The sequence below is a fragment of the Nematostella vectensis genome, chromosome 9 (genome assembly GCF_932526225.1).
Source record: "Nematostella vectensis chromosome 9, jaNemVect1.1, whole genome shotgun sequence".
Classification (NCBI taxonomy): Eukaryota; Metazoa; Cnidaria; class Anthozoa; order Actiniaria; family Edwardsiidae; genus Nematostella; species Nematostella vectensis.
The window spans coordinates 2,961,862-2,984,756 of NC_064042.1; the positions used below are offsets into that span (position 1 = coordinate 2,961,862).

General features: G+C 41.1%; 2 protein-coding genes across 11 annotated transcripts in view; one reads left to right on the forward strand and one right to left on the reverse strand.

Moving 5' to 3' along the window:
- The window catches only part of LOC5517222 (mediator of RNA polymerase II transcription subunit 12-like protein), a 53,909-nt gene that overhangs the window by 26,593 nt on the left and 4,421 nt on the right, over nt 1-22,895 (forward strand). For all 5 annotated transcript variants that reach the window (XM_048732301.1, XM_048732305.1, XM_048732304.1 and 2 more), the window contains exons 26-38: nt 12,259-12,483; nt 13,088-13,237; nt 13,961-14,109; nt 15,205-15,327; nt 15,691-15,795; nt 16,711-16,958; nt 17,582-17,714; nt 18,509-18,577; nt 19,591-19,709; nt 20,178-20,307; nt 20,857-20,976; nt 21,540-21,858; nt 22,332-22,638. In XM_048732301.1, coding sequence (XP_048588258.1) covers nt 12,259-12,483; nt 13,088-13,237; nt 13,961-14,109; nt 15,205-15,327; nt 15,691-15,795; nt 16,711-16,958; nt 17,582-17,714; nt 18,509-18,577; nt 19,591-19,709; nt 20,178-20,307; nt 20,857-20,976; nt 21,540-21,858; nt 22,332-22,638 — 2,197 coding nt within the window. The remainder of the gene's footprint in view (nt 1-12,258; nt 12,484-13,087; nt 13,238-13,960; nt 14,110-15,204; nt 15,328-15,690; nt 15,796-16,710; nt 16,959-17,581; nt 17,715-18,508; nt 18,578-19,590; nt 19,710-20,177; nt 20,308-20,856; nt 20,977-21,539; nt 21,859-22,331; nt 22,639-22,895) is intronic.
- Nucleotides 600-11,475, reverse strand: LOC5517231. 6 transcript variants are annotated; one of them, XM_048732314.1, is made up of 6 exons: nt 11,122-11,259; nt 2,713-3,152; nt 2,221-2,426; nt 2,001-2,115; nt 1,686-1,795; nt 600-1,480 (listed from the first exon to the last, which is right to left on the reverse strand). In XM_048732314.1, the coding sequence occupies exons 3-6, from the start codon at nt 2,353-2,355 to the stop codon at nt 1,085-1,087; spliced, it is 756 nt and encodes a 251-aa protein (XP_048588271.1). In that variant the 5' UTR covers nt 2,356-2,426; nt 2,713-3,152; nt 11,122-11,259; the 3' UTR covers nt 600-1,084. The 6 variants fall into 6 exon arrangements, with proteins under 6 accessions (XP_048588271.1, XP_048588270.1, XP_048588266.1 ...); XM_048732313.1 differs by lacking the exon at nt 2,713-3,152 and having other exon boundaries at nt 1,713-1,795; nt 11,122-11,431; XM_048732309.1 differs by lacking the exon at nt 2,713-3,152 and having other exon boundaries at nt 11,122-11,429.

Below are 22,895 nucleotides of genomic sequence, written 5' to 3' on the forward strand. Positions count from 1 at the left end.
AACTTCCAATCTAACCTGCTCCGCAGGCGTCTCGAGTGGAAAAAGGCTTTTTTTTTCGATTTTGGGCTTCTTGTGGCTTGTTTAAAAAAGAGTGGGGGCCTGGGAGAGCGGAAAGAGGGATTTTGATTTCATTGCTTTTGTCCCCCTCCTCTCTCCCGGCTACCGGTTATGGTTCAACTCGCCACAGGAACCCCAATTAATAAAAATAGTTAAAAAGTAAAAACGTCGAGATGCCTGCGGGGGAGGCTAAAGACGGGTTTTGATACCGAAGTGATGGCCGAAGTGTGTCCGAAACAATGGCGAAGACGGGCTTCATATCTGCCCTTGAAGTCACCTCATCCTCTCAAGCCTGCAAGACGGCTATTCTCTGTACCACCATCAACGCCGAGCTAAGGTTATCTAGGATAATTTGGTGCGGAGCCAGAAATTGCGATAGAATGCAGCGCTTTTGTACGGCCAACGAAGTAAACCCAACTTATTGAAGTCAAAACTTTTTTTATTTGAATGGAAAAAAATAGCATTTATTCAATTCATTGTGCAGTGATAATGGTTTAAAGGCGCGAGATACATTTATTTACAGTAAATATCAAAGCCACATACCCAGGAAAAACAATTGCTTTAATTTCTTGGCAATAAAGAACTATTATAAAGGTTATTCATTTAGTGTGGGTAATGATTTTGCCCATATGTAGCCTTGAAGCACTATCACTTCCGATCTCAAATGCTTTACGTATATGAAAAAATGCCCTAGTCTTGTAGCGGTTAGTCCTTCATGAGTTTCACGGGAAGAGCAACTAGCGGCGAAGAAACGCCGGACGAAAACGATAGATCAACCGATCCTCGCCGAAGCGACGCCGAACGAACGAAAGAGCAAACGACGCTGAAGGACCAATCATTGTTTGATATCCCTTTTCCGATTATTGTCCGAGTTCTTTCCCACTGTTCTGTGTTTTATTAGGACCTCTTGCGAAATCTGTACCTCACCTATTTGCATTTACAGACTGTGCTAAAAATATGAGACCACAAGGAATTCTCAACCTTGTACTCTAATCCAAAGGCTACAGTTATCCAACGCAGCATCCGGTCACGGATAACACCACTTGTCCGTCGGATGGCCGTTAAGAAAGCACCCCTCCCTGGGGATACTCGTGTTCCCTCCTGACGGCCCTTTGAATTGGTCGGCACCCCCCTGTTTCACCCAATCACGTGATCCCCCCTTGTGACCGATCAGCCACCACGAGGCTCGAAAAGCCGGAGTCAGGGGATCTTTGGCGCCGATCGACCGCAGTGCATCATGGGCATCTGTGACGAAGCTGTTCCCTGTATCCCGGATGGCGATGAGGATAAGGGTGTTTACCGGAAGTGCTGTGATGTTGTCCCGCATTTTTGCGCCCGCTGATGGATCACCGTATGTGTCAAAGCAAGTTTTGGAGATCAGGGTACCGGCCATCGTGAATGATGCGACGTGGTGCCCCCTTTGCTGGAAAAATAAATGATGATAAAATATCAGATATTTATGATATAAGGAACAAAGGAAAAGGGTCGAATTAAAGTTTTTTTCCTTGAAAAATTAAGGATAAAAGAAACATGAGAGGAAGAGTTAAGGCAGGTTTTGGAATTATGAAATTTGTCCTGAAAAAAAAAAAAGGATTTTGGGAGGTGCTGATTATAAGGTTGCGACTTACGTTGATCGAGAAATCTTTTCCATCTACCTGCATCAAGGCTATCCCGTGTGATCCGATTTTACCAGGATCGTCAGTGCATTCCGATCGAACCACAATCTTCATCGTTTTGGCTGTAGAATCCGAGAGTCAGAAATAAGATCAACGCTAGTAGCCAACTTAAGATCGTCATCGTTATCATCAACATCAACATCTTCAACATTGCCATCATCTTCATCGCGATTATAATCATTTTTATCATTCTACCCTTCGATCGACAACACGACTAACAATATCACATCATCATCCTATTGTCGCAATGGATCAGTCAAAACTCACGAAGCTCGCAGTCTCGTCCCGTGAATCCCGCGGGACACTCGCAGCTGGGAGTTTCCTGTCCGTAGACCACGTGACACTTGGCGCTGGCTGAGCACGAGTCTCTCTCGCACAAATTCTGAAAAAAATCAGAAACATCTAAACACAGGATACCGGCTGTTTCATCGCCTTGACTGACAAAACAATAGAGCTTTAAAATCCGATACCTTAAATCGCTTCTCACCTCGATTCTTGTCATACGTGCGTGCGCACTTGCTTTTGTGGTGAGTTGCTGACCCGTGGTAGCGATCATTTCGCAAAGGTTCATGGGAGCTTTGCCATCGTGGTAGTTTACGGAGGAGCAGTTAGCCTCGGCCATGCATCGCGCGCTGCACTCGAAAGCGTCCACGACATAGACGGACTTGTAGATGTTAGTAATTGATTTAACCCCTTAAAGAAGAAGAACTTTTTAGAATATTTAGACCCCATGCCTGCACCCTTTTCGTGTAGACAAATACATTTTTTTTAAATCAAATCCGAGCTCCGGGATTTCTTTTCCTTCGCACTGAGAAATTCGATATTTAATACGATAATTAGATATAAAAAATTAGATTCCAGTAATTGATGCTGTTCCTAAAAGAAAAAAAAAATTGAACTTAAGTAACATATGCATCATTCATTCATTGGGCTCAATGTTAGTATCCTCGTTTCTTTTCTGGCTTGGTTTCATATTTACCTTATTACATAGCCAGAAACTCGTAAATAGAGCGAATCTGTATCAAACAAACCACCTGTATGCACTCTTTTTTAATAAGAACGTCTAATTTTCAGTTAAGGCCGTCTTATTTTTGGAACATTTTAAGGCTGAATATGTTCTGAATATGTTATTTAGGTTATACAAAGATAATTATACAAATGATTAGTAGTAATAATATAGGTTGATATTTTAAACACAATTTGATCTGTACTTTAGAACACATCAATATTATTTTCTTGGTATATGAGCCTGGTCATGTTCTTCGCAAGTTTTTGAATTCCTTTAAATCTCAGGCTCGATGGTCTTATATAATAAAGGTTAGAAAATGAAAGAGTGTAATTGTCTTGTTCCGATGGGCTCGCAAATAGTCCAGGGTCTGTGAAGTAGCCAGGTGTTATGTAAATGACCTTCACTCTGCTCTGTCAGATACATAGAATATTCATGTTTATTCCACTAACAAAAAAAGGACAGAAAAAAAAAACGGATACAAATTGATTCGAAATAGCATCACTATCTCACACTTTCCCACGTGTTTCTAGCGATTCAAAATACTTTTTTAGGTCCCGGATAGTCGCCTGCGCGTCAGTATGGCTAGCATCGATTTGCTATGCTTGTTTACTCTTTTTTCAAATGATAGCCACCTAAAGAGTTTTGAAGGAAATCATATTTTAAAATGAATGTTTGAAAGTTTTGGTTCTTATTAAAACTGATAGTTAAATACAGCTGTAGCGATTTGAAATGTTCCGCTCTATTGACGTCTTGTTTTGTTTTAAGGTAATTACGCAATTTTCGTGGTTTCATACAGCTGGTTTATCAAACATTCCATGTTTTTTGAAGTTTATATTGATTTAAAGAAGAGAAATAAAATATATATTTCTGCATCTAAAAAACAAATTTTATACTAGCCCTATCACACGCCATTAGGAATTTGTATATGGAATTTGTATACGCGAATGTGCCCGCCTTCGAGGCTCTAAGAAGCTCTATGTAAACTTAGCTAGGCTGCGCTATGCATCATTAGTATATAAAACTCGGGAACCTCGCAAGAACAAGCGATTTGATTGGTTGAGAAACTAGAGATAAAATGCAATATACACCTCCTAGGAGGTGGATATTTTCTTGCGCCCCGAAATCAAGCAAAATGGCGGGTGTAACAGCCGATTTTGCAAGTGTTTTCGATAAGAAGATTGCTCTAAAGCTCGTATTATACTCTTAAATACAATATTTAACACATATACCATTTACATTCGGAGGATAGTGGCTTTAAAAATATCTACCGAGAGCCTTCGGCTCCTTCGCCAATATCCACCTCAATGGAAATGGTATAATTGTTAAATATTGTTTATTCAAGGTGGCATAATAAAATAAAGTGAAGTGAAGTGAGACATTTGTGGAATATAATATTTAGAAAGGGGAGAAAAATTTTAATTAAAAAATATTTTGCCTTAGCTATTTTTACGTCGTTCTACTATTCTAGGTTAATAGGTACTTTTTTGTGTTTTACTTTTAGTTTACCTTTTGTTATTGATTATTGTGTATGTTAGAAGTGTTTTAAAATATGTGGTGTTTTCATAAGTTTAAACAGCTAGTAACAACAGGGGAGCTTTAATGATTCTTCCATATGAAACTCACCATTTTCCACAAGGAACAACGTTTCTTTCTTTCTTACATCATCTTCGCTCAAGCAATACCCGACAAAAAAGCATAGCGCCGCCAAAAACGCCAACTTTGCTGAAACTTCCCTCATTGTCGCCAACTCCAACCGTGATGAAAGTTATGTTAATGCTTAGCGAATTTAAATCAATTTCTGATTGAAACGGATTGTTTGAATTGTTTAATAATCAAACCACAAGCAAATGTCGTGTCAGTTGGTACCGTTAAATAATGGTTTTCTTACAAGTTTGTTTTATATTCATTCAAATACAGTTATATTTATTTCTTTGCCCTACTAAGAGAATATGACCTAAACCCCAAAATTAGACCCCTTCCCTTCGATAATTTTTGAATCCGCAGACCGCCTTGCCTTGCCTATTGCCATCCTCGTGGTTGAGGTTCGGCGATTCTGGGGTTATTACAAAGATTATGCCAACCCGCTCTGTCATGGGTTATGGCGGAGCACTTGGACCTAGACGGTCCAGTCCAATCTCTGATGTCGCTATGTACAATGTCTCTCCTGCCTTCCTTTTTCCCCATAACCAGTACCTCCAGAGGACAAGTTTCCACCACGCGCGGCCAAAGTATTGATGTCTGCGTCGTCTTCAGGAGCATCCGACATACACCCAGCTCGTTTAGAATAGACCCATTTGTTCGATGGTCTGTCCAACTCACTTTAAGGATACGGCGTAACCCAACATCTCGAGGGCTTCAATACTGTTGATGACTTCCTTCTTGGGATTCCAGCTTTCCGACCCGTATGTTGCTATAAGCCACACGAAAGTGCTTGACCTTAATTTATTTCTTAAGTGATCGGTCTTTCCAGAGATGGTCCAGGGAATAAAAGCTGTTCTAGTAATCCCGACTGTAGAACTATTTGATATATAGAACATCCATAGCAAAGGTGGCGATTCTTCGTTCTCCTTCGATTAAATCTTCAGTGTTTAGTGTAATCATCATGTTGTATATTTTATTCTAGCTATTTACTAACCGTTTATTGCGGATTCTAATTTTATTTAAATTCGAATTATTTTTATAAGATTATTTAACTTGACATGTAGATGCCAGGTACGGCTTAGAGCACAGCTGTATTTGTTTATGTCATTCCATTTCTCCTGTCATCTGGTCATTTTCTCGGAAATGCCAACTCATGCTCGAAATCGTTACCATTGAAAGAAAATTGCATGCAAATGGGATGAAACAATCGACTTGATTCATTTGCATGCAGTTGCATTAAATAAGGCTCATGGATAATACGACGTTTGAACTTAGCCTAACAGACATAACTAGAATTTGAATTTCTTATTCTATTTTCTTATTTTTTTTTTCGCATGAGTAAGCTTAAATGAATTTCGTTAGCAACCAAAAATAGTAAATTTGGAAGAAACCTAACAATCCTTTCGTTTCTATTCATAAATCGTCCCTATTTATATGTTTGTAAACTTGTAAACACTTAAATTGTTTTGCTTGACGAGGATATATCCCTCTCATGCTACAGATGCCCAAACTATTTGCATTTACAGACTACGAAAAATATGAGACCACAAGGAATCCTCTATCTAGCACTTCAGACCAAAGGCAACAGTTACCAAACGCAGCATCCGGTCACAGATAACACCACTCTTCCGTCGGATGGCCGTTAAGAAAGCACCCCTCCCTGGGGATACTCGTGTTTCCCCCTGACGGCCCTTTGAATTGGTCAGCACCTCCCTGCTTCACCCAATCACGTGATCCCCCCTTGTGACCAATCAGCCACCACGAGGCTCGAAAAGCCGGAGTCAGGGGATCTTTGGCGCCGATCGACCGCAGTGCCTCATGGGCATCTGTGACGTAGCTGTTCCCTGTATCCCGAATGGCGATGAGGATAAGGGTGTTGTCCGGAAGTGCTGTGATGTAGTCCCGCATTTTTGCGCCCGCTGATGGATCACCGTATGTGTCAAAGCAAGTTTTGGAGATCAGGGAACCGGCCATCGTGAATGATGCGACGTTGTGCCCCCTTTGCTGGAAAAATAAATGATGATAAAATTTCAGATATATATGATATAAAGAACAAAGAAGAGAGGGTGGAATTACAGTTTTTTTTGTCATCGAAAGATGAAGGATAAAAGAAACATGAGAGGAAGGCGTTGAGGCAGGTTTTGGAACTATGAAATTCGTCCTGGAAAAAAAAAGACATTGGGAAGTGCTAATTATAGGGTCGCGACTTACGTTGACCGAGAAGTCTTTTCCATCTACTATCCCGTGTGATCCAATTTGACCAGGATCATTATCGCCTTCCGATCGAACCACAATTTTCATCGTCTTTGCTGTAGAATCAGATTGTTGTAGAATCCAAGAGTCAGAAATTAGATATAACCACTATTAGCCAACTATCATCGTCATCATTATCATCATAACAATTGTCATCATCACCATCTGTCATCCATATTGCTATCAGCATAATCGTCGTCGCAAATATCACCATCGTTATCATCATCATCACCATCATCACGGATCCATCATCATCATCACTATCATCATCATCACTATCATCATCATCATCATCACCATCATCAACACCATCAGCATCATCATCATCACGGATCCATCATCATCATCACTATCATCATCACTATCATCATCATCACCATCATCAACACCATCAGCATCATCATTATCATCATCGCCGTCATCGTCGTCGTCATCGCCGTCGTCGTCGTCATCACCATCGTCATTACCATCGTCATCAATACCATTGTCATCATCACCGTGTCATCATCGCCATCGTCATCATCATCAGCGACAATATCACCATCGTCATCATCATCAGCGACAACATAAACATTATTGTCATTCTACCCTTTGATGGACAACACGACTCACGACTACCACTCTCATAGTCTTAATCATCCTGTTGTCGCCAAGGTAACAGCCAGTACTCACGAAGCTCGCAGTCTCGTCCCGTGAACCCCGCGGGACACTCGCAGCTGGGAGTTTCCAGCCCGTAGACCACGTGACACTTAGCGCTGGCTGAACACGAGTCCCTCTCACACAAATTCTGAAAAAAATCAGAAACATCTAAACACAGAATACCGGCTGTTTAATCGGTTGGTCTTGACTGACAAAACAATAGAGCTTTAAAATCCGATACCTGAAATCGCTACTCACCTCGATTCTTGTCATTCGTGCATGCGCACTTGCTTTTGTGGTAAGTTGCTGACCCGTGTCTGCGATCATTTCGCAAAGGTTCATGGGAGCTTTGCCATCGTGGTAGTTTACGGAGGAGCAGTTAGCCTCGGCCATGCATCGCGCGCTACACTCGAAAGCATCCGCGACATAGACGGACTTGTAGGAGTCGGTAATTGATTTAACCCCTTAAAGAAGAAGAACTTTTTAGAATATTTAGATCCCATGCCTGCACCCTTTTCGTGTAGACAAATAGTTTTTTTTCTAAAATCAAATCCGATATTTTTTTTACTGAGAAATTACACAAATGTTCAGTAGTAATAATATTTAAGGTTGCTATTATGAACACAAGTCGACCTGTACTTTAGAACTCATCAATATATTATTTTCCTGGTATATGAGCCTCGACATGTTCTTAGTATGTTTTTTAAATTTCCTGAAAGCTCAGGCTCGACGTTCTTATAGTTAAGGCTAGAAAATAAGAGTGTAATTGTCTTGTTCCGATGGGCTCGCAAACAGTCCAAGGTCTGTGGAGTAGCCAGGTGTTATTTAAATGACATTCAATATGTCAATCAAATAAAATATTTGAGTTAATTCAACTAACAAAAAAAAAAAGAAGAAAAAACGGATACAAATCGAGTCGAAATAGCATCACTTTCTCATACTTTCCCACGTGTGTCTAGCGATTCAAAATATTTGTTTTTATCCTACAATATTTTCCCGCCTTAAAACGTGAAGATCCCGGATGATCGCCTGCGAGTCAGTATGTCAGCATCGAGTTGGTTCACAGGTTGCTATGCTTGTATGCGTTTCGACACCATGTTTAAGTCTTTCGTTACTATAACGTCCTCAGACGCCCGTAAAATATAGGGTCCACTCCCAAACGTCAGAAATGCAAACTAAATATCACTAGACCCGGATACTCATGGATTCATCCAAGGCATAGACGACCTTTAAAAGTGCATCCAAGCAATGTAATGGAATTTACTCCTTTGCAAAATATTAACTGTGATTTTTTACCAATTCGTAAACAAATGCTTAAATTCAGAAACATTTCATACCAAAAAAGACACGAAATTCCGGACTACAAATAGAGACAAGCAAACACAGATCAAGTCACAAATAGATACCTTTATTGTGCTCCGTCAGGTCTCATTTTACAGCCATCAGCCACAATAATCAACGCTAAAACCCCCATTAGAAGCGAGTATCCATATTTAGGCTAAATTGTATGCCTGCACTCCATCTTGGGAGTCTTGGAAACACCTTCACAGAGAGGCGGGCAAACTCCTCCCCCATAATCATAACAGTTATTTATAAGTCGTTTTCCCCAAAGCCAAACAAAACATTTCCAGGTCCAAGGAACCCATAATAAGCCTGAAAACAATTTTTGAATAAGGTTGCTACGAGGCCGTTCACTCGGTGAACGCCAAACAAGGAATTATCCCATTGAAACAATCTCAGTGTGCATTAATTATGCCCAAATGGACTTCATGATGTTCTAAGGCACTCTCCAGATGTGAAAAAGCTGTAATTTTTAAGCAAATTACAAGCAAAACTGTTGTAAGCAACAGGCTGTAGCAGTGCCTTCGCTACAAACAAAAGGCACCGCAGTGCATTGTTGGAAACTTTAAGTCATACCGTCTTGGGTCAGTGGTAGCTTAACTTAACTGGTAGTGTTGGACTTTAAATAGGGGGGAGGTTTCTGTTTTCAGTCTGTTTTTCTTACTATTTTGCTAAAAAGTACCCATGAATAAAAGGGTAAAAAAAAAGCTTTTTAGAATGATAGCCACCAAAAGAGTATTGAAGAAAAAACATATTTTAATATGAATATTTGAAAATGTTGGTTCTTAGTAAAACTAATAGTTAAATATTTTCGTGGTTTCGAAAAGCTTGTTTATCAAACATTCCATGTTTTTAAGTATATATTGATTTAAAGAAAAGAACGGAAATACCTATTTGTGCATTTATAAAACAGATTTTATACTAGCCTTATCACACGCCATTAGGAATTTGTATATGGAGACATTTGTGGAATATAATATTTAGAAAAGGGAGAAAATCTTAAAAAAAACATACTGCCTTAGATATTTTTACGTCCTATTCCAGGTTTATAGGTCGTTTTTTATGTTTTACTTCTAGTTTATCTTTTGTTATTGATAATTTTGTATCTTAGGAAATATGGTGTGTTTATAAGTTTGAACAGCTAGTAACAACAGGGAGCTTTAATGATTCTTCCATATGAAACTCACCATTTTCCACAAGAAACAACGTTTCTTTCTTTGTGACATCATCTTCGCTTAAGCAACACCCAACAAAAAAGCATAGCGCCGCCAAAAACGCCAACTTTGCTGAAACTTCCCTCATTGTCGCAACTCCAACCGTGATGAAAGTTATGTTAATGCTTAGCGAATTTAAATCAATTACTGATTGAAACGGGTTGTTTGAATTGTCTAATAATCAAACCACAAGCAAATGGTTTTCTTACAAATTTGTTTTATATTTATTTAAATTCAGTTTTATATATATTTTTTTGTCCTACCACGAGAATATGACCTAAACCCAAAGATTAGACCCCCACCCTTCGAGAATTTTTGAATCCGCAGACCGCCTTGCCTTGCCTATTGCCATCCTCGTGGTTGAGGGTCGGCGATTCTGGGGTTATTACAAAGATTATGCCAACCCGCTCTGTCATGGGTTATTGCATAGCACTTGGGCCTAGAGGGTCCAGTCCAATCTCTGATATCGTCTATAAAACGTCTCCTCTACCTTCCTCTTTTCCCCATAACCAGTACCAGGATAGCCAGAGGACAAGTTTCCACCACGCGCGGCCAAAGTATTGAAGTCTGCGTCGTCTTCAGGAGCATCCGACATACACCCAGCTCCTTTAGAATATACCTACATTTGTTCGATGGTCTGCCCAACTTACTACGGCGGTAACCAAACATCTCGAAGGCTTTAAAACTGTTGATGTCTTCCTCCTGAGATTCCAGCTTTCCGACTCGTAAGGTGATGGTCACGTGATGGTGTGTAGTAGCTTGATCTGGATTGATTTGTTAAGTGATCGGTTCTTCCAGAGCTAGTCCAGGAAATTGATGGCTGTTCTGGCAATCCCGACTGTGCTATTTGATATTATCTCAAGCCATTTTAGTTTAAGTAGACCATTTATTATATAATATAGGAGTAGGTAATTGATGCCACCCCTTATAGGCGAAGAAATGTTTAAATAAATATCTATATCCCATGCCTGTACCCTTTTTTAATCAAATCTAAGCCATAATTTTCGCACTGAGAAATTCGCGCATCGTTTTACCAGGATTCGCATATATAAAAGTCGACTCAGCTCCAATAAAGAAGTGAAGAAGGCGTTGCCGCTTTCAGTTCTCTTTTTAACAGATAATTGATTTGCTTTGTTTCCTTTTTTTTTTCATTAAAAGGAATAAAGCTGAATACGTATTTGAAAGAAACAGTAAAAAAACACGCTAAATTTCATGACAAGCATCAATATTCCCTTGAATTTTTATTTTGAAAAAAAAAATGTGTGGTCTTAACTACGTCTTCAGGACTTACCATTTTCTATAAGAAAGAGACTTTCCCTTTTACTGACTTCCAATTCACACTCGCTGAATCTTGGAGAGATACAAGCCACTGTTAAGAGCACGAGGTTCACAAGATTCGAGGATGGCTTTCTCGCCATCTTCAATCAATAAGCTACTTCAAAAATCACTCTGTGATGAATTCAGTTTGAATCCTGCCAAGGGCAATTTCTGTATGTAAAGATTGTATGTGGCATATTACTGCTGTTTTTATATCCTGCGAACTCTAGCCGACAATTTCCAACTGCTAAATTTGCCTCCGTCATTAAATATTCTTTTATTGCGTTTTATTGGGCTAGCACTGAAATGGTTTCCCGTTCCTTTCGTTTGAATGACGGAAGCGAGATAGTGGGTTTAGTAGTTATTCTACGAGTTCGCTGAATTTTGAAAACTTCAGTAACGACACCTGTTCGTTTTTGTTTCAGCTCATTGTTATATTAGTTTTTTTTAAACGATCTCAATTTGACTCCTACATGTTTTTTTTTCTTCTTGTTTTTAAGTAACTCCTAACATTTTAATGTCTTATATGTTTTAGTTCCAAACATTTCGAAGTTTTAAAACTATTTTCATTAGGAATAGATTTTTATTACTAAATAAAAACGAAAGACGTTCCAATCGTCTTTAACAGATTTAGTCAGTGACTAAACAATTATAACAATTATTATCTTAAAGCGGCCCCCTTTTGAGCTCTAAAAGTTATCAGAAATCCTTTCCGGTTTGTAAATTAAATATAATTGAACAGGGAAATGGGCTACTGTGCGTAGTCTTGGGTGGCGGGCTTTAATTTTTTTGACAAGATTGCTTATCTTTAATTTCTTGTGAATGTGTGATTTTCGTGTTTTTGAACTAATCGCAAGTGCTTTCCTTTTTTTTGTTACTGTGCTTGGATCACACATAGTGCAGCAATGAAAGACCGAGAGCGCAAACAAATTCTTCCTAGCGCAATTCTTTCGATTACAGGTCGACTTTGAGCGGCTAAAAAGCCAATTAGTTTAGAGTTCGGATAAGCTAAATTTGATTTAACACAGAAGAGCAAATCCGGTTAACTGTACCGATAACTTTAAACAGTTTTACTATTCACATGCTTATACTACCATGCTGTCTGCCGTAGGTGGCGAAAACCAGGAGGCGGAGGCTGGGGCGAGACTCACGTGTCATCTTCTGTTGCGCCTATTGGATGAATCCACTGACGTCATGTCACATGATCACTCGTCCGCATCCAAGTACTCGTTCAAGTCCTCGCCGGATCATAATCTCCTGGCGGCTGCGCATGAGCACATAGTGGTGGACGCTGTACTAGCGGTATTGAAGGCGATGCTCAAGCTATCTGAAGCAGGTATGAAATGCTGTCCGACTTGTTCACACTATACTACTTGTATACGTTCACACTATACTACTTACTGCTAATGTTGAATGCTTTCTCCAGATACAAGAAACTTTGCAATACGGCCTACGGCGCTAGCTATGGCATACGCCATAAAGCTAGTTCCGTAATTTCTTTTTCGCATTTTTTTAACTCGATAAACAGGAAGAGCATATAGCGGACGGTTATGTCCTATGACTCTTTATTTATTTTCCGCACGTGCAGAATATCAGGTGTATTATATATTGGATTGCCTGCAAAGCGCGGATAAATCTGATTTGCAGCATGGTTTTTCTCTCGAGATCTTAGATAACCTTGTGTGTGTCTTAAAACTGGCTAGGGATTTCCTCGTCTGCCTTCCCCCTTATTCGATGTTGATTTCCAATGAGTTTTGTATTTGCCTTGAAAAGTAGCGTGAATAAATGCGAAAATAGACCGCAATTGTTTTAAGAAAAACAACCTGTCAACCCTAATGCTGTCTCAAGTTATGACACTCTAAAGAATTGGGATAATGAGTCTTGGTTGTAAAACCAACTCGATGACCACATGCTTTTATTCGTCTTGCCTCCCGCGGTAGGTCGGAATAATGGTCTTGGGTCACACGGTACCGAGTCGTCACGTGACGATGGATTCAGAACCTGGTTTTCTGCTAAGTTGGATGACTTCATGGACAGCTCTGGGAGCACAGGAGATATCTTCCCTCCACCACTGGCGTCCAGTCGATCAGGTAAATTCTCGTAGCCTTGATTAATATCTTTCATCTCGTCACTGTCATCAACTCGTCATAATCGTAATCATCATTACAATCATCATTATTATCATCGTCATCATTGGCATCATCACTTTCCCTCTGCCCATGGCATCCAGGTACATCTCCCACATTTCCATAGTCATCGACATCGCCGTCCTCATAACCATTCCTCGTTTCTTTTAATGCTTTTTTAATGAGTAAGTACGCAGCTGCTTTGTCTCCTATTATCTTCGTTCTACAAAGGAGTTCTTTTGTCTCTATTCTTCTCGTTCTTTGTGTGGAGGTGCGGATATTGTTTATTTGCCCAATCAAATTGCAGCTTGTAAGAGCTGCGTACTGACCCTTTTTAATTTGTCTATTTGAAATGATTCTACTAACGTTAGTATCGACAAACATATGCCTGGTGCACACTAGTGACATAACGACATAATGACATAGGCGCGTGCACCCTTATGTTCATATGTTCAATTGTGAATTGTTCGACATTTTGGCATAAGCCAAACATAACGACATGAACATAACGACATAAGGTAAAAAAACATGTTTTTTTCTATTATGTCATTATGTCCATGTCGTTATGTCGGGCTTAAAGGAGTGCGCGTGCCTATGTTGTTATGTCGTTATGTCACTAGTCTGCACTAGGCATAAAACGTCTTCATTGAAAACCCATTAAGAGCAATCGTTTTTGCACCCTTATAGCGATGGAGACGTCCAACACGAGTGCATTCGCAGGCTTCACCCTCCAGGTGATCTGTAGTCAGGAGTGGGTGCGGGAGCGGTGCCTCCACGACCTCGAGAAGCTTTGCTCACCGGAGCTGCTGCTAGATCCTGCTCTGACCGTCAGTCAGGTAATCGTTAATTTTTGATAGTCGCCTTGTAGCAATATAGCAAATATATATATATAATTAATCAATCAAAGTTACCAAGACACGTTCCCTGCTAGCAGAGGCCTCTTTTCTCTGTATTTCGCTGTGCTGGCGTTCGCGAGGAAAAGAGACCTCTTCCATGGGTCGAAACTGTTTTTGTTTCGCATGCGTGAGCGTTAATAAGCGACCGACGTGCCAAAACCCGTACCATCGCGCGAAAGCTGTCAATATGCTAATATGCTTTGCATGGGTTTAGTCGGAAATCACGAATCAAACTCCGGTTAGTTCTCCTCTTCGAAAAAAGAAAACAACTGTTCAATTTAAATCACCTAAAACGTCACTAAAAAGATTGAACAGCAAACGCAGCAAAGACGAGTTTTGTCTTGTTTGTGGGATTAATTTCAAGACATCTGGGCAGGCGAGTTTCTTCAATGTAAATATCGCAAATGTTACAAAACGTTTTGATAAACTTAGATCAGCTATTTCCAGAAGAATATGCAAAACCTGTAAACAGAAGATTGATTCGTTAGTCAAAAGAGAGAAAATTCTTAATGAAGATAAGGCATTGAATGGCTTCTTTTATAATTCGTCGCGTGATATTTCTACGGAGGACGCCGTTTCGAATGCGGGCTTATTATCCCGCAGCGGATATACGTTTCATGCATGCGCTAGTCATTGTGGGCTCAAATAGTGGCCTGTAATTAATGAACGGAGCATGCGCTCTGGATCTCCCGTCCACGATCGTGGACGGCGGTTTGATCAAACGAACTTGCGACCCATGGCAGAGGTGGTGGAATCACGGAGATAAATCAACACAAGGGTGAAATGGTGGTCTTAAAAAAATTGTAGCTTCGCTGATGTTTCGAGATATCTGATGGGCATAAGCTAACGTTTGGTAATTGTCAGCGAAACACACACAGAGGCTTAAAAATACCATTTTAACCGTGTGTTGATTTATTCGCCTAATGCAGGAATTAAACTGATAAAAACTAGTACATCTAGTGATATGCGCATGAAAATAACGACTTTAGATTGGTTCTTTTAAAAGTGTGAGCTCATCAGAATCTCCACCCTCAGGCCCGAAAACTGTTACATTTGATCTGTTATCCTGCCGGCGTCCCCACCTCGCTTGGAGGGCCATCCATACTTCCTGGTGGCGAGACAGAAACCGTAAAGGAAGCAGCTAGCAGGATTCTTCAGGTGGGTGCTTTTTATCATTTGACGCACGCTACCGTGGCCACCTTGACAGTTTTTGTAAGTAGGCCAATATGGATGGGAGCTATCTGATTGGCATCGACGTTATAGAACCAGAATGGCAAAGATAGGCTCCAATGTTCTTGCTAGAATGACAAAATGGAGGCTGACAGAGCAGGGGGGAGGTAGGCAGGAGGGTGGCCCAGGGGGCCCGGGCCCCCCCTTCTAGCAGCCAAAAATACAGTAAATTTATGACACATTATCTAAAACACAAAAGACCTTTCGAGGCCCCCTCCTGTTAAAAATCCTTGCTACGCCGCTGCAGAGACACTTTGAGCACTCGTTTGAAGCTTTTGGTTTCATGTGCAGAACTTGGACCAATGGTCTCTTCGCAAGTCCTGGCTGGAGCTGCAGTTGATGATCAAGCAAGCATGCAAAGACGCCCAGATTATCGCTAAGCACTCGCCAAAAGAGGTACAACCAGGGATTTGTACACAACGTTATCCTAGTTCGTACAGGTTAACTTTTTGCTACGTTCTCTTACGTCAGTCACAGTGCCCCTCACTCAACAAGTCTTGTCGTAAGTTACTAACGATTGATGCGTGAGAATGCAAAGATGGGGATGGACCTATTGCTTTTATAGCACGCATTCGTGTTTAAACAATGAACTAGCAGAAATGACGACTTAGACAAGGCACGCGCCGAGTTAATACTCGCTTTAAAAGAAAGCCCTTTTTTGTAGATCTTAACCAGCTTATACGAAGAACCCATTAATCAGGGCAGGTCTCATTGATGTTTTTATTAACGAGGTTCTACTGTACTCATTTATCAGGACAGATCTTATTCATGTCCTTATTAACAGGGTTATACTGAACTCGTTTATCAGGACAGGTCTGATTGGTGCCCTTATTAGCGAGGTCCCAGTACTCGTTTATCAGGACTGATCTCATTCCTGTCCTTGTTAACAGGGTTCCACTGTACTCGTTTATCAGGATAGGTCTCATTTATGTCCTTGTTAACAGGGTTCCACTCTACTCGTTTATCAGGACAGGTCTCATTAATGTCCTTGTTAACAGGGTTCCAATTTACCCGTTTATCAGGACAGGTCTCATTAATGTCCTTGTTAACAGGGTTCCAATTTACCCGTTTATCAGGACAGGTCTCATTAATGTCCTTGTTAACAGGGTTCCAATTTACCCGTTTATCAGGACAGGTCTCATTAATGTCCTTGTTAACAGGGTTCCAATTTACCCGTTTATCAGGACAGGTCTCATTCGTGGCCTTGTTAACAGGGTTTCACTGTACTCGTTTATCTGGACAGGTCTTACTGATGTCCTTGTTAAAGGTTTTCCACTGTACCACTGTTGTATCACTTGTCATCTCCAACAGGAGGTGGGTCCCCTACTAGACGCGATCGCCACTGGCGCCATGAGTGTCTTCGTCCAGCGGCACGACACCTCACCACTCGCCACAGCTCACAACAGCCCCAAGTCCAGCATCATCAAGGGTCCAGAGTGGCTCGTAGCTCCTCTTATCTCCAAGCTTTCCAACTCGGTTCAGGGGAGGTTACTGAAAGCAGCGGGAGAGGTATTGGGATCAAGGCAGTGGTGGAAAGAACACACATCAAAATCATCCGGGTACGTTGTTTATTGTTGTTTACTCGCGACCCTCTGATTTTTGCTAGGGCCCTTCTTTTCCTTACTTGATTGCGGCATTCCTTTTATCTCTGTACTATAACCTTATAAATCGTTGATCATAGTCCATAGTCCATACTAGTACAAGTACAAACCATAAGTTTTCTCGTAGTAGTGTCCACGTAGTGGTGTCCTATAGTAACCAACCTTGTTCACAGTGAATGTCCTTTATATTGGTACACACCTTGCTGTTCCTATCGCGCGGAGTCTTCCCTGTATGGGCTGTACTTGTTCCTTGTTCAATCTTGATCATGCGGGAATTTCATTTCTAGCCCACACTGGTTCACATTCAGAAATTCTACCGCTTGGCTTGGCACCCATCCCTCCCTATTTCTATGCATTTCGACCTTTGGTCTATATTGGATCCATCCAGGTATTTTATCACTCGTAGTGGGGTTCCTATCCGAACTATACTAGGGCCGTTTCCAATCTTGCTAATGCGGGTACTTTATTCTTGGGTCCACCTTGGTCCACACCCAGCCTTTCCTATCGCTTGTCGTGGCGTTCCTATCCGAACTATACTAGGGCCGTTTCCAATCTTGCTAATGCGGGTACTTTATTCTTAGGTCCACCTTGGTCCACACCCAGCCTTTCCTATCGCTTGTCTTAGCGTGCCTCAAAGGCCAGGAAGGGCAACGGGAAGGTCTGTTGTTGTCAATCAGTCGGCAGATCTCGCAGTTGTTACAGGCTCCAGTTGAGGTTTGTTTTGAATAGAATTGGATATATTACTTAGAATCTCTATCAGTAGAGATGAAACGTTCATCGGTATCACATTTCACTACCGCGGCTACCTTGATAGTTATGATAAGCCTACGGGGATGAGAGAACCGTCAGCGTTTCCACTGAAACAATTATCAACATTTAATTCGCTGATTGTGGATGACATGAACTTCACTAACCAATCCAGACGCGTCAGGGAGTGCGCAGGATGCGCGCACCCCCCTCCCCCCCTTGGCGGCCAAACAGTGGGTCATTTCTTACACCTTTTGCTTTTCATTACCGAGAAATACGCATTCATTTTAGCCAAAATTACAAACATTTACGCCGATGTACTGTCATTTAAGCGAAAGTAAAATTATTCGAACTAAAAGGAAATACATTAACGAACTTTACATAATTGAGTGCACATAATTGCATTTTCTTCACATTTATTTACACTATTCGACAACCAGGAATAAAAAATCTATTTTCAGCCAATCCTGGGATCGCCCTGCAACCAGAATTTAAAGAAAACGCTTCAGTGGATATAAGAAAGCGACTTGCTCCTTTTAGTTATGAAGTTCGTGTAAAAAAAAAAATATTATCTCCTGTCAACTGCTAACGTTCTTAGAAATCTGTAACCAAGTTAGCAAGCATCATTATATGTTCAAATGCCTATATGACTGGGACCCTCATTCCTGTGTCTTTAGGTTTGTAGGTGGAGAGCCCAACCTTACACAATATACATCGTTTAGTCGCGGTTTTATTTTATAATTGTTGTTGTTTGTTTATAGGAGAGATGCCCGGCGGACCTTAAGAGCAAGGAAGTTTTACAAGAAGCCTTGCATTTACGCATCAGCCTGGTAAGCCTTCTGCTGATTATTTTATGCCTGTTTTTATGTAGAGCTTCTAAGCTTAAGTCTATTTAATATTACTTTACATATGAAAGTAACTTCATTCACTACTCAGTAAAGATACAGAATGCTCAACGAATTTCACATTTATAAGTTTAAATGGAGGGATTGGATATGCAAGCAAGGCGGTGCAGACTTTTACTAGATGCCTTTTTGTTGCTGTACGTGTGGTAGCTATATGTCGTATAAAATTAGGGACCTGAAGCAAGGACGACGGCGACGGCTAGGACAACACGAAAAAGATGTTTTCGCGCGTGGTGATGAATAATACTTTAATTGCAATTGAATAAGCAAAACATTATATTCAGAGACAGAAAAAAAATAAACTAAGGACATTATTTCTACATCAGCGAACGTAGTGGAGTTTACAGTGCAAACGTCCGCGACCTCAATTGACCGTGAAACTTGGAGTTTTCACGTCGTAGTTTTACGGCTGAAATGTATTAGACAGAACGCATTTCCACGTGCTGCTATTGAATTCTGAATCAAATCCCATTGTTTTCTGCCGTCAGCGTCCCGTTGCCGTCGTCGTTGCTTAAGGTCCCTATTAACTACGACGGCGACGGCAGAGAGAACGTAACACCCAAAAAAGCTTTTAAGCTTTGCGCACAATTCAAAACTAGTTTTGATAAATTTCACTCGTTTTTGTAGTACCCCAAAATTATGAGAAATCTAAAACCTTATTTCTAACATAGCAAACACGGATAGTATAGTTTTCAGAGCACACGCTAGACCGTGAAACTTCGAGTTTTCACGTTTTAGTTTGAAGGAAAACGGCTGAAATGTACCAGACAGAATCTATTTCGAGCAATAGTTTTCTGCCGTCGCCGTTCGCGTTGCCGCCGTCGTTTATTAAATTCCCTATTGTCTCCATTTTTACGTCTCGTGTACCCACTACCCTGTTAAACTGTCTTGGCGATGTGGTTTTGCGTGAGTTAAAAGCATTTCTCCTTGTCGTCTAGGTGGGGGCGATGTTTGACACCATTCAGCGCAGCGTGGCCTTGTCTAGTGATTGGGCGAGTGTACTCTTCCAACTCGTGAGCTCCGGGACCATCACCACGGAGTCTCTGCCTTCCAAAAAGTATATTAAAACACGCTGCATAACGTCAGGTCACATGAAATTGCACCTCCCAGCAACCCGTGTTTAGTTACGCACGTGACAATTGGTGTTGTTAATTAATAACATTTGGTGCCGAGTTTCTATAAATTTCTATAAATCGAAAGGCAACTCTTTTATTTTGATACCAAACGTGTACTGAGGAAGTTAGACTCCATATGCCATTTTCCATGTGTTCAGTCCATTGTCAGATATCCAGTTAAACCCGGTCTAACTTGTTTTTGATTAATTGGACTAAGCATGAACAAGCAAGAGGTTTGATACTTCCTATTTACTCTTTGCATTTCCTAGCAGCAGGCTGAATGTTTTCTGTGTAATTTGTACGAAGAAAATGCAATAATGAAGAATTTTGAGACTTAACGTGCCATTTTCTGTTGTTGTTTACCGTGCATTTCTATGGGTTTCACCATATCAATTTGTTTTCTTTTCCAGGGAACTACTGACGAACGTTCTGGACATGGTATGTGTACTCATCAGTGTGGTTACCAACACGGACGGGCTTTCAGGACCAGCTGCCGAAGAGTCCAGGAAAGCAGCGGGTGCACTATTCAAGAAGCTTAAGGTGACACTGGAAACATTGGCATAGCTGCTGATGGGCTAAGCTAACACTGGGTGGGGTGGGGTGGGGTGGGGAATGCTTCAGTTCTGTTGAGTGTATCAGTTCTAAATAATGAATGTGAGCTAGTGCTAGAAATGCCACAGCATACGTTCAGTGTAACTTGAGTGGTTCCCTCAGCTCAATGAAAGGTGTAGTGAACTTAACATTGTCTCGTTAACATTCGTAAACTTGTAGACTTGATGTCCAAAATTATTATAATAAACGTATGTGTTTGCAAACATCGCACATTCAATGAATCCAGCGGCTTTTTTACGTTCACCTTTATGCCTAATAGGGTCATCAAGTCTACAAGTTTACGAATTATTGACGAATGTTCGTTTGTGTGTAAGACTTTTCACAGTATACACCCAGTGCATTAGACATAGGTTAATTAGTAGGGACAAAACCTCCAGCAAACTATTTCAAAGCTATCACTGTTTTCCCGTTTGCATTAAAACTATTGCATTCCCCTTTATGAGATGCTATACATAAGATTAATATTTGTCTTTCCAGCGCGAGCTTGCAGGCAAGAGTCCCATGGATATTATCCAGTGCAAGCAGTTGCTCCCGTTGCCCTCTCTGTCACACAACGTGTACACCGTGGAGCCCTCGACGGAGACAAGCCCAGCACAGGTCAGACAGAGCCGAATTCGTTGCTGCGCGACCGCCGAGAATTCAAATCCATTTCTCGTCAGGGAACAGCGCGTAGTCAATTATACCATCGTGGCTAATCAATTCCGAATTGATTCTTCTTTGATGTGTGCAATAAAATGGTTAATGGCGCATTAGTGAAAACATGAAAATCGTCGATTAGTTTAGACAGTTGATTGGCTACGCGCTGTTTATATAAACGAGACAAGGATTTTGGATCCGATTTTCGATTGGCAAAAGGGCATGAAAGTCATCGATTAGTTTAGACATTTGATTGGCTACGGGCTATTTATAAACGAGACAAGGATTTTGGATCCCATTTTCGATTGGCTAAAGGGCTTCAGGCAACGGTATGTTTCATTATAACGCCGTTGTACAACAGCTAGTAATGCTAAGCATCAACTGTTGACTACTCAAATGAATGACTGATATTATTACAAATGTTGTTAATAAAAAATTAAAACTCAAATATGATCTTGTTACGTAATCGACCGGAAGTAAACTGGTGACATTGCTACGTTAATATGTGTCTGTTGTATTTCTAGACCGACATGCAGGGCTTACAAATCAACGGGAAGCAAAAAATCAGCGCGTGGGAGTTGATGGAAGGACAAAAGAACCCCTCCCCCTTTGCTTGGGCATGGTTTGGTGCCGTGCGCATAGAGCGCAAGCCCTTGAGGTACGAGCAAGAATTCCGCAAGCTTATGCACCACAACCATGCCAGGCGAAAACCTGCCAGCTACTTCATGAATACGAACCATGAAGACAGTGAGGATGATGAGGAGGACGAGAAGATGGAAGCTGAGGAGGGGGGCGACAAATCCAGTCAACCTGCGACACCACAGACACCTGCCGAGGCTAAAGGTACTTCAGATATCGCGTGACCCATATCCGTACTACGATCTGCCCCCCACCCCCCTGTACTGTCACACCACTAACTGTTTCACTTAACTGTTGACCCCCGCTCACTTGCACAAAAGTCAATTTCTCTTGGTTTTTCTTCACGCGTTTGCAGTTTTTTTCAACCCCATTAATTCAAACCTTGAAATATTTTTAACCCTTGACCTCAAATAGATATTAAGAGACACCAATTTTTTTTATACATATCTATTTATTTTGTATAATTGCATGCAACTTATATGATTTTATTTTTGTAATATAAACCTATTTAGGTGGACATCTACTAGTAATGTTTTCCAATAATACTATGCATTTATGAACTCGAACTACTGAAAACCTTGGAAATAATAGTAATTGGGAGGCTTTTTCGTACCATTCCTGTAATTTACTTCATAGTCTCAAGATCATATCCTAAAGGCTAACATCCTTCCATGTAGGCCAACTTAAATCCATCGGGACCCCCGGAACGCCCAGTTCCACTTTGGGACAAGCCACCCCTAGCTCCCAGCCCGACCAAGCGGTCGCCACACCTGATGAGAAACCCAAACCCAAAGCTCGTCGCCCTGCTGTCAAACGACAGCGATCACAAGGGCCGAGCATGGCACAGCAACGTAAACTTCAGCAGCAGCTGCAGAAACAGTATCTCCAACCCCAGCAGGCAGGGATGCTGTACGGCCAACAGGGGCAACAGTACCTCCCCCAGCAGGGCGTGGCAGGACAGATGGCTCCTGGGGCTCAACCAAGGTAAGACAGCATGGAGGAGTTGCCTCTACCTTTACAATATCTAGACGCAATCCAACAAAAAAATTGCATTAACGTTCCTAAGATAGGGTATGGAACAAGTGAGTATCTGATGATGCGGATAACAATGAAAGGCCCAACTCTTAGGCGAAATGCACTAACAAATCATGTAAAATCTATGACTTTTGTTTGGCAAACCAACGCCTGCCTCAGGCTTTGGCGGACACAAATAACAACGACATATAAATCAGCTATACGTC

Bases quoted from the DNA above. Each gene is read 5' to 3' on its own strand.
- LOC5517231 (XM_048732309.1), bottom strand. From the start codon at position 11,248: ATGGCGAGAAAGCCATCCTCGAATCTTGTGAACCTCGTGCTCTTAACA. The intron at 2,427-11,121 runs GTAAGTCCTGAA...TTCTTCTTTAAG, and splicing joins TCTCTTTCTTATAGAAAATG to GGGTTAAATCAATTACTAAC. The intron at 1,481-1,685 runs GTAAGTCGCAAC...TTATTTTTCCAG, and splicing joins GAAAAGATTTCTCGATCAAC to CAAAGGGGGCACCACGTCGC.